General features: G+C 38.8%; 1 protein-coding gene across 1 annotated transcript in view; it reads right to left on the bottom strand.

The window, feature by feature from the left end:
• The window catches only part of fbxw4 (F-box and WD repeat domain containing 4), a 31,582-nt gene extending 22,246 nt beyond the window's left edge, over window positions 1-9,336 (bottom strand). Inside the window, exons 1-5 of the mRNA XM_061040536.1 lie at window positions 8,943-9,336; window positions 7,495-7,590; window positions 6,990-7,175; window positions 6,573-6,705; window positions 6,396-6,481 (exon numbers count right to left, since the gene is read on the bottom strand). Coding sequence (XP_060896519.1) covers window positions 6,396-6,481; window positions 6,573-6,705; window positions 6,990-7,175; window positions 7,495-7,590; window positions 8,943-9,127 — 686 coding nt within the window. The 5' untranslated portion in view covers window positions 9,128-9,336. The remainder of the gene's footprint in view (window positions 1-6,395; window positions 6,482-6,572; window positions 6,706-6,989; window positions 7,176-7,494; window positions 7,591-8,942) is intronic.
• Window positions 9,337-13,925: the final 4,589 nt, after the last annotated feature.

The following is a 13,925-nucleotide window of genomic DNA, read 5'->3' as shown; positions in this document are numbered from 1 at the left end:
GTGGGGCAGAGCAGTGGGGGTGAAATTGGAGTGTGTGAGGTTGGGTGGTGGTGGAGGTGGTGTAGGGGGTGCAGAGGGAGAGGGCCGGCTTTGGCTGGCTGGGTGGCTGCTGCGGCGTCACCCTGTACTTTGATACTGGAGGTCAAAGGTCGTCCTCCCCCAGGGATGGTGAGAAAGTGGCGAATTGGGGACGGTTTATCCAACAATCATTTTCTCCTTTTGGAAATTTTCAAAAGCGCTTTTGGCCCCTGCAACATCTTTGTAGTTGTGGTTGAGGAATTCTAGACAAAACAACTCTAACCCCCTCCCTGTTCTCACCTCTCTTCAGGGTAGCTTCTCCCTTCACTGGCTTCTGCCCAGCCCCCCTTCTATACACTAGTGGTCAGTGTAGCGTACACCCCATGCCAAACCCCACCCCAGCTACACGTCAGGATACCCACCTAGTCTGGCAGGAAATTGGTACAGGGCAATGTGCAAAGATGTCTGGCACTATGCCACTTCGCAAAATTGACCATCAAAGTAAAAAAAATCAACAAGCTAATCATGCTTTCTTATTGTGAAAAGGGTTTCAATGTTTCTTTACTCAAGGGATATACATACATACATATATATGTATGTATATATATATATATATGCATTGCTATACATGCACTGATATGATTCACAATATATTAAATGATCTTTTATGCATCTGACAATTATAGGATATTCAAAACATTTTATATATGTCCTAAAGCTGTCTTCTCTTCAAACCATATTTACATCTAAACAGCTGAAGGTTCTCTGTGTGCTCCACGTTTTACGATATATGTTCTATGTTTTTCAAAACAGCCCTAAATATGATACAGTTTAGAATTTAAACAGATGAACAATAACCGGTTTTGTTATTAATCTTAGTCTTAGAAAATAGGCTACCCAGGAAATGGAAATTAGCATTTGAAATATGAAAACACCAAGACAAATATACATACATATATATATATATATATATATATATATATATATATATATATATATACAGTATATTCTGAGAACTAAAAGTCCTCAGAACGTTGCACTGTCAAGCACCTTTTATATGAAAGTACTTTCGAAGCTGTACAACACCAGCCAGACTCTTAGGTCTTCCGATCATGGCCGGCTGGCCGTTCCTCGAACAAGACTCAAAACTAAAGGAGCATGTGCATTCCTGGCTGTAGCTCCTTAACTCTGGAACTGTCTCCCACTGGAGAACCGTGGCAACTTGATATTTTAAAAATGCTGTCTAAACATTTGTTTAGACTTGCCTTTTGTTTAAACTTTCTATGACTGCTTTGATGTCGATGTCTTTTTATATTCCGTTGCAATGTCTTTGTTTTATTTTTTCTGAGCTTTTATTTTGAAGCACTTTGTGACGTCTCTTCTTGAAAGGTGCCATATATATGAACTTTACGTTATCACTTACTAATGAGTGGTCTCTCAATCAAATCCATACCTCATGTCCACAGAGATAACTTTGATCTGGACAAGCACGGCCTTGTCCAAGAAACCCTATCAGCCGTGACTGAGTGTGAGAGCTGACCCGCTGCTACACATTTAGAGCTGCCCAGCCCACACTTTAACCTGTTGGGTCTTGTTTAAATGAGAACAGGGTCTGCAGGAAACACCTCAGTGTACTATCAGCTAACCACCTGCCCCACTTCCTATTGCCTGGACCTGCAGTAACGATGTTTACAACAGTGGAGAAAAAAAGAGGAGATGGAGGCAGATCGTTAAACAAAAGACACTCACAGGTCTTAGAGTTAGTATAATGTGTGATTTTTTTAAAACACAAGTGAGACTATTTGTTTGCTTTTACTATCTTTCAATACACTACATGTTCATGTGTGTTATTTGAAACCATGAGACCTGCTGCTCTGCTGCAGAAAGCAGATCACCTCTTATCACAAATCTTTGAGACTATTTTGAGAATTGAGTGTTGTCTGTTTGCAACCCACAGCACGCAGATCCACCTGCTCAGCGTACACAGCTCAGTAATGCAGTTGATTCACTCTCTGTGACAGAAAGGCTTGTCTTGTGGTCAGCATCAGGGGGCTGGGTCTATATCTCACCAACTCGTCTTCGTCATGGAAACTTAATCAATTATCAGTTACCATCATTGTAACAAATGAAAGTAAATTATATTTAAACAGCACATTAAAACACAGCTTGAGCTGACCAAGTGCTATATAACACCCATGCTCTACTGTCTTTAGTGATGTAAACAGCTCTATGCCCAGGCGAGTGACACAACAAACACTTTTTAAATAGATTAAAAAAAAAGTTTAAATCCATTTGTTGTTACAACCCTAAGCAGAACATCAGGCTCAATCACACTGAGCACAGGCACCCCCCAAGGCTGTATGCTCAGCCCCCTGCTGTTCACGCTGCACATCCATGACTGTTCTGTGAAGTCCAACCTCATAATTAAAGCAACAATATGGTACTTTTACACCTTTTAACAGTAGTTTCAAGGGTTGATTTAATAGCACAATAATGTCCAACAGGGAAAATTACATCTATTATGTCCTTGTTCTTGCCTGTGTAACCTTGGCAGCGGCCCGAGGGAATCTTGAGACAAGTGTGTACGGCTTTAAGACACTAGTTCACACAAGCCTCCAGTTATAAAAAGAAGCAAATAAGCCTGTCTCTGTACTGTTTGACACAATTGCCAAGGCTAAGAGAAAGACAACGGTGTCGAACGAAGCTAAGAAGAGAAAAAAAAGAGAGTGACCAAGCAAGAAGCAGGGTGTACATCACTGCAGATATTATTCATAACAGATTTGGACCTAAGGTTAGACTGTATTGTAAACGTTCTCATCCTTCGCTCATGTTTGGCAGTTAATCGGGTGCAGATAGTTATCTAACTTAAGTTATGTCTTAGGTTTGTATACCCATAAAAAAATACATCCATCTGTTCCGAAACAGCTGTCTCTTTCCTTGTTGATCCTTAGGTTAGCTTTAAAAGTTAGGAACACTACAAACCTATCTCAACTATCATTACCCTCTCTAATATAGCCATTTAGCCACAGCCAATATTATGGCAACAGTTGAACACATAACCATGTACTCCGCACTGAAAGGAAGTGGAGCAACTGGTGGGTTGGTGCAGTCTCAACTACCTATCTCTCAATGTGGTAAAAACAAGAGATGGTTGTTGACTTCAGGAGGATGCCAGCCGACCATCCTCCACTGCTCATCAGCAGCTCCACAGTAGAGAAGGTCAGGAGAACTATGTCTTTTTGTATTGCACCTCTCTGATGACCTCACCTGGTCTCTCAACTACACCTCTGCAGCCAAAAGGCACAACGTCTACACTTCCTGCAGAAACTGAAGAGAGCTAACCACCCATCCTCACCACCTTCTACAGAGGAACTGTTGAGAGCATCCTGGCCAGCTACATCATATAGTTTGGGAATCACAGACAGTCAGAATGCAAGACCCTGCCACCCATAGTGAAGGCAGCTGGGAGCATTATAGGGGTCTCTCTCCCCGTCATCCAGGGCCTTGTATGCGGAAGAATGACAATAAAGTTGACTTGACTTGATTGAATAAAACATTTAGAAAATGGAAAAAATCCTTAGATATCTTTGGCATGGTCAAAGTTTCAAAACTTTGCTGTAGAGGGAACAATAAAAAACATTCACAGTAGAGAAGTATCCACATACAGACAATATAGGACAGAAGACACAAATAACAAAAATACACATTTGACTTTCTATGATACTTGTAACCTCCTGTAGTGCCTTATCACATTTCCTTTACCCCTTCCAAAATTAGCTCTGTCAGTGGGCAAGGACCGAAGCACACAATAGTGGAAAAAGGAATATGAGTGAGAAAAGCAATCCAAAAGCTAAAGGTTCATGGCCACTGAAGGGATCAATATCTTTTCCAAAGTGGGAGTGAATGTGGTCAGATGTGGCAGTCCTGAACTGGCCTTGGCATTTTAACTGCAGCCATAATAATCCTCAGTACCAGATCCTGAGATTATATCCAGTTGAACAACAGAAACATGGGGATGGAAACAGAGGTGGGATGGTAAATGTATGCATGTTGTGCCTGGAGATGGGTTAAATCAATGTATTACCCTCAGATTGTTTTATGTAACCAGTATTATTTGACCCACATGACTTGATGTCTGCTGTACTCAGTAAATGAACAATACAAACAGAATGGTTATGAAACAGATACAAGGTTTGATGACAGACTAGAGTAAAGTTGCTTTTTAAAAGTGTTGACGCATGTTGATGCTCAGAATCCGAAAAACTGTCTATACTAGAAAGTAAATAATATGTGTAGGCTAATCGTGTAATTAACAATAAGCGTTGGTTTAAAGAGATTTCTGTGTTTCACATTTAAAGGCCCACTTCACTCTTTTTACACAATGAGTTGTGGTCAGGATCATTTGTAACATCAACATGCATCACCATTATCAATACAGCAGCCTGTGTGTGTGCTTTGAGTGTTCTGAGTTACAATGAAGGAAGAAGTTGCAAAGCACCTTGCTATAAAGGGAATCTGAGAAAAACCTCTTATTGGTTTGAACTTCTCACTCTTTATCTCTCTCTCTCTTTCTGCAAGACACTGCTCAAGGTGCAGGACATTTGCCATTTAGAATTTTTATAATGCATTGGTCACTTTCATTCCTCAGGGACTTATAGATTAAGTATCTTATGGACATGTGCCCATTGTTAAGGTTAAGTCAGGCTTTTTGCTGAGGAATTGAGTATTGATCAGTCATGCAATATTAATAAAGGAAAAATTATGTCCATATCATAGCAGAGTGCCAAGATGCATTGGTGGAAGTCTAACCCTACTGTTTTTTATAGGTTGGATCCCTTTGGTAGGGCTGTCACAGCTGCTAAAAAAACAAAAGTTAAACAGTTTGATCTACAATACTTTGTTTTTTTCATATCCTTTTGAAACTTTAAACTAAATGGCTTAGGCTTTCACAACTGATGTCTTTTGTCCTTCAAGGAACGAGCCTGGGAAGTGACTTATTTGGTGTGCTGGACAGAAGAGGGTTTAATAGGTTTATCAGTGAGTTGACACCTGGTTTTCAGAAGAGTTTTAATTAACCAGGCCGTTGGTCAGTGAGAGGTAGGGAGCAGGTTTCCATTATGAGGGGGCTGCGTGCTGAAGCATGGTCTGCTATTTCAGCCAGCAAATTGGAGAATTAATGATGTGGATAATCTGCCTGTTCCTCTTAGATCTGAGACGCTCCCAGGCCTGGATCAGACAGACAAGGCCACCATGCATGTATGTTGATAAAGTGGATTTCTTATTTCACATTTTATCTGCTCCTAAATTATTAACAGGGCTTAAGACAAGATCTATGGGGGGAGAAGGGATTTGGTTATTAAGATTTAAATGAGATTTAGGACTAGAAATGATCTCAATATCAGGTGTTAGGAATACATTCTTATTATTATTTTTTTTTAAGATGTCAAGAACAGTAGAAAGTTTATCCAAGTTCAATGACCACATGTTCTAGTACAGGAACTAATGTGTCTTATGTGTACTGCAGTTTGTGTGCCTCACAGAAGAAAGCTTTTTTTTTTGTTGCTTGCCCAATAAATGAGATATGTAAGATAAACAAAGGAACTAATTTCAACAAGAGATTTTTGTCTATTCATGTGTGTTCCTCCTAATGATGATCTCTCCCTAACCTTAGCTCTTACTCTAATTCTAGAGATGTCTTGTAAATTTTTCCTTGCCACCGTGACTTTGCTAAATATTGCTTAGTGCTTACGATGGATTCATGTTGGGTCTTTGTAGATAATATAACAAAGAGTAAGGTGTTTTACCTGCTTTTTGTAAAGTGTCTTGAGAAAACATTTGCTATGAATTAGCGCTATACATAATAAGGACTGATTGATTAATTGAGAATGAGACAGGTTCAAGACACAAGACTCAAGTAGGTTGAATAATTACCATCCACACACAGTTGTAAAGAGGCTTCCAGCTAATCATTTGGTCTATATGAATTAATCAGACTGAATTATTACAAGCATGCAAACAGCCACAGATAGAAGCTTTTTTTCTTTTCTTGCCAGGGCATTGATTCATTGATTTACTTATGTGAATATTAGTTAAATAAAGTAAGAAAAGAAACCCTTCCTTGTTGACCTTCTGTACTACAAGTTCTTGACAGATCTTACAGCAAGCATTTTCAAAACTACAGTATTCATGATGAATATCATAAATTCCTCTGCCAGCATGATGTTTTTTCAGTCCGTTCATACTCATTTACCATTGCATCAGCCATTTTTGCAAACAGAACCCTTATTTTACTGACAAATCCCAGCCAAACTAGCCTGCCTCTTTAAAATCAGTCCTGTTAGCCTAAGTCTAGAGAGTGACAATGAGAAAACACTCACCTCAATGTTGGACTTATAGCAACAGACCACACTCTGTCATACATTGGAATTATGCATCTGGTGCAGCTGGAATTCAAAGTCCAAATCTATAAAAAAAGAAAAGAAAAAAGACACCTGTAAGAACTTTGCAATGCATTATTTGACATGCTATGAGATGAATTGTATTTGTTTTCTGACCCGAGCTGTACGGTCTCTGGACCCACTGATGATGAGTCCATCTTTAGAGTCCAGACAGTTGACTTCTTGATTATGACCGGATAACTCCATCGACATGTCACTATTCCTGCTGTGGACCAGGATCTTGCCATCACTGATAAAGACAAATATGACTTATTTTTATGAAAACCCGTTTATCTAAGCAGGCAGAAATAGAAGGAGTGCTTTTAGCCTTTATTTAAAAAAAAAAAAAAGATTAATTGTCATCGTCAAGTATGGGTTAAAATCTCTGCTTCTGACTTGGTACTACTTTAAAGCAAGTTCTACTTACAAATAAAAGCAGTGAACAATGAATGCTCAGTTACTGATATTAAACACTTGATGTGATGGAAACATGATCTGTTATTACAAAATGGAGACAAATAAAGCCGGTGCTACCTTCCACCACTTATCAGGTGAGAGTCTGTCAGAACAAAGCGACAGACATCACCCTTGTGGCCTGAGTAGATTTCATATGGACTGCGATGGAGCCTCCCTGTGCCTTGGTGCTGATGGTATGCTCCAATATCAGCGGCTTGAGACAGAAAAAGTACATCCCTATCCAGCTGCAACCATGGTAAGAGTCTGAAAAGTAGACACATTGTATTATAGAAATGTGTGATAAAAAAGCACCATGCACGAAACTCTCATTTACACAACACACAGCGCAAGTTAGAGATAAAACAATTATTGTTGTTAAAGGAATATTTCAACATTTTGGAAAATGTCTTTCCTCGTATGGATAGAAAGATGGATATCATCATGTATATGTATTTAGTGATGAACAGCATGTACCCTCTGTATTCTCAATTTATATAAGTATGTGTTACTTTGCATATGTTCTGGGTATTGTGGATTAAAACGAGGTCGACACATTCCAGCCTTTAAACAGTGTATCTCTTACTTAGTTTTCCATTTGAGAGGAATAGTCTTCTTGCAGACACCATCACACCAGTTTTGAGCGACCTTCACTCTCTCCTTCAGTGGGATGTGAGGATATCTGTAATGACAGTTTAACTTGCTTACATCACTGACGACATCAAAACGCTAAACAAATAAACTAAAGGTTGAAATTCCATTTTACACACTTCCAATTGCTCAATTACAAGGACATGGTTCATGCTATTTTATAGTCCTTTCCCAAAATTACAGAAAATAACACATTTCCTCACTTCCCTCTAGTGGTATCTCTCTGTGCAGACATTTCTGGTTTGATTTGTCCAGGTTTGCGTATATATATATATCTGAGAGATGTGTGCCCCACTTCAATACAATGTGGGAGCAGTTATGTTGAAGTAAACACTTTTCAAGCAAATAGTCACAACGATAACTTTTGAGTTCTGTAGATTATCCTGAGCATGTTGGACAATACGCCTTAATTAAAAAACAATAAGATTTGTACACACAGTTTTAACCTAAAAGACAAAGTCTTAGGATTGTTTGTGGAGTGCTACAGACAACAAATAAAAGACAATTAGCATCAGGGAGATCAGTCGAAATGTCTTCAAGTGTATCTCTATTTTTTCATGTTTAGAAAACATTTGCTCTAGTGTGAGTGCAAAAGAATAAATGTACGGGAATATGATATTTGATGATGGCGCATGGTGTGTAATTCCTCTTTTTCTGACAGAAAAGCTATCCAGCACATACATCAGGTAAATTAAAAACCTGAGTTTGATGATTGATGTTTCCTCATTCTGGTTGTGCTTATCTAAAGAGATAACAACAATCCTGATAATGAAGACAATGTGATTAATCTTCATTGTACTTGAGTCTGAGAAAAGTTGCAGAAATCTCAAAAACTGAACATGTGAACGATGACAGAGGGAGGAGGGGGGTATATGGGGGCACCTGAGTTAAGGTTATCTAGGGGGTGGGGCTTAAAAGTTCTGTGGTATAAAATGACCTTTAACTTTGACGGTGCTCACAATAAATGCCTGGCAGGGATTACATTTCAAAATACAAATGGCATGTTCCTATTTGTAGGCTACTATACTTACTTATAGACTACTCTCCCCATCGCTCAATTCATTATATTGATTGATGTATTTATGATCAAAGTAACATAATAACTACTGTCCTTGTGTGGACAGTGTGGAAAAGCTACAACATATTCAGACTACCTGCAGACAAAATTCAGGGAGAAAGTAGCCCACTGTAAGGCTACAGGTAAAACAGAAGCCCTATTTCAGGTCTCTACTTTACCCGAACCCTGTGCCTGTACACATGTAACTTTAGAAGACGAGACACTTAAGAGTCAACATACAGTGGGGCTAAAGATAACGTAGCTGAAGCAATATGTCAGTATAATAATAAAGTTTATGCTAAGGCTAGGTAAATCAACGTGCTTACATGTCCGTCCCACTTCGAGTAATCCCAGTGTTTAAACACTCTTTAGCGATCTTCCTCCACACCACGTCCCGGTTAACGAAGTAGTAAATCCTTTTACAGACTTGAGAGAGGCGACATAAAGATTTGCAGTCCAAACAAGACAAGATATGATAGAGAACATCTTCTGGTAGCTGGGATAACAGCATGCTGAGCCCTCTGACAGTCCTGCTATTCCCTCCTCCTGCAGCCTATATCCGGGTCCTGGTGGTCTGTTACCCCGCACACAGGAGTAGTTTTTATAAAAATGTGTTAAAGAAAGTAAACAATATTCCATCTTTCAAAGGGGAATGAAACAGAGCAAACAGGAAGCCATTCCAGCAAAGAAGGGACAGCGGATGACGATGACGACGATACGTAAGCGGACGTGATGACGTATGATTCTGGGGTTTTCTTGCAATGTGTGTACCTTTCAATCCATTGGAGATAAAAATGTTTTCACTTCTTTCATGTTTAATGGTAAGAAACTGTGCACTGTCAACCCATAGTTTATTATCAACATTTTATATGCACAAGGTCAAAGGTCTTAGCTCAACTCGTGCAATTCCATTATCTTAGCATTTAAAGAAAAACATTTTTTAGGCTTTTATTTTGATTTTTGTTCTATCTTAATCTGAAAATATTTTCCTTTATGTTTGAATTCAACCCTGCTTAAAAAAATAAAAATAAAGTATGTCCTTCTTTTAGATCAAAGGTTACAACATTAACTTAATCACAGAAAAGGGAACTTGTTACGAATCAAAAACTAAAAGAAATCAGCTAAAAGGAATGGGAAAAAAATGGAAATGTTTGATGCCATAAGGTGTATATATTACTTTTGACTCTTCAAATGAGCTGTCTGAGAGATTTTTTTGAATGAAATGAAACATTCAAAGATGCAGCAGTGTTGTTCTATTCCATCACATCACAAATAGCATGCGATTAATCATGATTAAAAAAAAATGCATTAATTTTAGACCTTAATTCATCTTGATTGATTTTTATAGCCTATATATACATACACACATTTGTGAGTGAGTTAGAATTCAGTTGACAAAAAGCAGAGTGAGTAAAGCAGTCTGCTGCTGAAGGAGCTGCTTAGTGTCTTGTAGGGGGTGAGATGGATTGATGAATGTCAGCTTGGCTAATGTCCTCCTCTCACCCACCTCTATAAAAAGTATTTCCCTGTCCCTCTCTGTGCTCCTTCATCTCCAGCAGACCACTGGCTTGAAATGTGCAGACACCACCACAGTGTCATAAAAGTCCGTAACAGAGTCCTGAACACTCCAAAGGACCTCAGTCTCCTCAGCAGGTGCAGTCCAATGTGACCCTTCTGGCACAGGATGTCTGAGTTGTTTGACCAGTCCGGTTTATTGTTGGGTGAAACAACCGGGTTTTTTGTACATCTCCAATCGTCTCCAACTTCCTGAAGCCTCACATACTGCGGTCTGTTGGTGAGGTAGTCTGTTGTCCATACAGCCAGGTGACAGTCTATGCCTGCTCTTTCTAGCTTCCCACCAAGCAGTGAAGGCTGGATGGTGTTGAAGGCACTGGAAAAAAGAACATTACCCTCACAGTGCTGACCGTGTTCTCCAGGTGAGCAAAATAACAATGGGGGAAACCAATACAAATTTAAACAGTGATCACTTTCTTGATTTTTTTCCACAACTTATACATTGTATACAGCAGGGATAAAATTGCACACTAGTAATAGATGGCCCTCCACTGACTAGTATCAGCAGCCACTTTAAGTTTTTATCTGAACATAAGCCCTTTTCCTAGTGCAATTCCACAACAACACCGTAACAAAGCTCTGCTGTCATTAAGCCTTAGGAGATTCATGTTGAATTAGCGTAACAGTGTAATATGGTGTCACAGTCGTTATATTCACAGTGCGTTACAGCGTATCAGATGCACAAAAGACCTTTTAGCACCGTTAAGACAAAGCTGAAGACCCAGCTCTTGCATGAACACTTACACACTTAATGATATTGATGTTTTGGTGGACCAAGGCACACACATAGGTGCAGTAACATTTACATGCACAGTTAGGTTGAGCTTTGAGTTACAGCTTGATCAGGTCATTTAATTGGACTACTGTCCTTGTGCTAGTATACAAGCAACATGTGATAATTCATTGATTATATTTATTATTTTCACAAGGGTTTTACAAGATGTTTTGTGTGTGATGTTTATAAGAGAAGTTCTGCCAATTCTGCCAAAAGAGCATCAATGAGGCAGTGTAGCCACCTTTGATGAAGTTTATTCATGAAAAGTCTGCTCTACAGCATTTGCCCCTGGCAACTGTAAGTGCTAATCTTGTTAGGTTGAAGCAGGAAGCTAAGCCCTATAGTTCCAGAGAAGATGATTCTTCAGGCTACATACAGATACATTTAACCAATTGGATTCTTCCAACTTTGTGGCAACAGTTCAGGGAAGACCATTTGCTGATCCAGCTGTGCCCCTGTGTGCAAAGCAAAACCCATAGGGACATAGCTGAACAGTTTTGTGTGGGTGATCTAAACTCCTCTGAAGGCCCTTGGAAGAATTTCAACCCTAAATTCTCACCATGAGTTTCCTGCCTCATTTACAGTCACTCAGCACTTTAATAGCCATGGTAAATCCTATGGAAAATTTATAGCAATGTTCCTGATTTGATACACTTGTTCACAATTGCCACATGTGAAATAAATGCAGAGTTGAATTAGGTGTTTCCTGGATTCAGATGTATTGTAGTACTTTAGTAAGTTTTTATTCTATTTCAGTGGTTATATTGTAAGACAGGAAATAGAGAAAAATGGATCCTGCAGAGATAAATATTTACCATTGGTTGCAGTATTAGAAGCAACTTGTTTTTAATGTTTACTTTTCAATATGTTCCTTCTATTAAGAGTTAGATACCCTTGTCTTTAATGCCACAGCTACCTCCTAACCTCACACTGTGTCACAATCAAATGACTACTAAAAGTTGATTGACCTCATGACAATTTTTTGGGGTGCTTAACCGTTTAGCATCAGTAGCAACAATTTGTGTTCATTCACATCATGAGGGTCCCCAAGCCTTCAGTTACGATTGGCATCCCTGCAGCTCTTTGATCAGCTGAGCACAGCCGCACATAATTGAAATATGCAGATCGTTTTTCTTTCTTTCTTTTTTAAAATGACATGTCCTCTTGTTGAAAGCTTTGCTCTCTAAAGGGCCATGTCCCAAACACTGGGCCGTCGAAAAAAATCATTTATGGTTGGCTTTCCAGCTGAACTGTCATGGCTAAAAGGAAATGAAGAGGTTGGGAGGAGGGATGCGGGGAGTAGAGGGGACATTTGGGGGTTGTGATGGGGGTGCTTCAAGGGGGCTATGGAAGGGTGGGGTGGGGTGGGGGGTCTTCCCTTTTGATCTTTTTAGGGCAGCAAAGAGGGAGGGGGCTCTGCCTGAGCTGGCAAACACATTTAGCTGGTAATTGTTCAGATCAGACTGACAATCAGTCTTGGAAATGCATGGACAAACAAAAGTTTACAGCTCCAATTGGAAAAGTCAACAGGTCTCACATAAGGCCCGTACATAAACAATGAAACTGTCGAGCTGGAGCTTCACTTTGATCAGTTGTTTGCGTTTCAATTATCCAGCCTGGTTGGACTGGTGGCTTTTGTTAACAATGCTGAATAGAGGCTTGAATTTAATGGGCTGTTTGTCATTTTTGGTAGATTACGTTCACCTTACTGCAGTCAGTACATATGAACATCTGACAGAATGAAATGGATGCTGGTAGTCACATTCTGATAACTGATTATAATCTCATTACAAAATAAATACTATGTGGACAACTTCTAATAACACCAACATGACAAATCCATAATAAAATCCAACATTTAATTCTTTGTGTACTGGATATTTATTTTCCAGTATCTTACTGTGAACCTGTAAGTCTTTTTCTCTGTATTGTAGTTATTTGTTTCTCGTTCAAAGCCTTTCGCAAATTTTGAGGATGATTTTTCTGGTTGAAAATTGTAAAATGTGTTACTTGTGTATGTGTGTGTGTATTTTATCTTTCACAGGCTAAGGTATAAAATATTATAGCACTTATACTGTTGCGTCCACGAGATGTGATGGCTAAGAAAACTCTTGAGCACTCTGCTGAACTGTCATGTTTAAGAAATGTATTGTAAAAATCAATTCACACTTAATCTCTTGCTTTGGACACACTATGTAAGTGCTTGTAAGAAGAAGTTTTAACTACTACAGAGTACTAAAGATTACAAATTAGTAAGTTAAGCAAAAATTCAGTTGGTCAAAGTTTGATGAAAAAATGTAATGAAAACACAAACAAACAAAAACAAATAGATCAATAAAGAAAGGAACCTTGTAACTCAAGTAGAAAAATCCAAGGACATTTTAGCCACCATGCAATCCAATTACATCTTTTCTGTCTGGTTATGTTTTATCTATCCAATAAAGACTGAGAAAGCAAAGATACAGGCTGATTGTCTTCAAAATAAAATGTTCATATTTATAAATCCAGTGTATGCTCATTTTCGAAGTAGGTATATGAAAGTGCGTCATTGTTTTAACAATTGCATTTGTTATATTCAATTGAAATTGTAACAGTCAGTCTCGGTTCATGGGCCTTACAAAGGTCCTCATGTTTTTAGGGATTTTTATTCATTTGTAACAAAATAACTCAGAGGAGTTTTTTTTTACCTATAAGATGACAAAATAATTTCTAAATTACATTTTTTTTAGTTGATCTCAATGGCTGATGAACTGGCAAATTATATGGTCAAAAACTCATTTGAGGAATTCAGATTACAATAACTATGACTCTCCCACTATGTAGTCCTTATAGTCCGTATCTAACTGAATGTTTTAGAGAAGTAGCTAGAGGTTGTAAGTAGTTTTTGATGGGGGAAGCTTCTGTGTCAGTTTGTGGCATGAGGCTGCTTAGGGAGGCAGGGTCGCGTTCTCCGGTCACC

The sequence above is a fragment of the Labrus mixtus genome, chromosome 6 (assembly GCF_963584025.1).
Source record: "Labrus mixtus chromosome 6, fLabMix1.1, whole genome shotgun sequence".
Classification (NCBI taxonomy): domain Eukaryota; kingdom Metazoa; phylum Chordata; class Actinopteri; order Labriformes; family Labridae; genus Labrus; species Labrus mixtus.
This window is presented reverse-complemented; position numbering and strand designations above follow the sequence as displayed.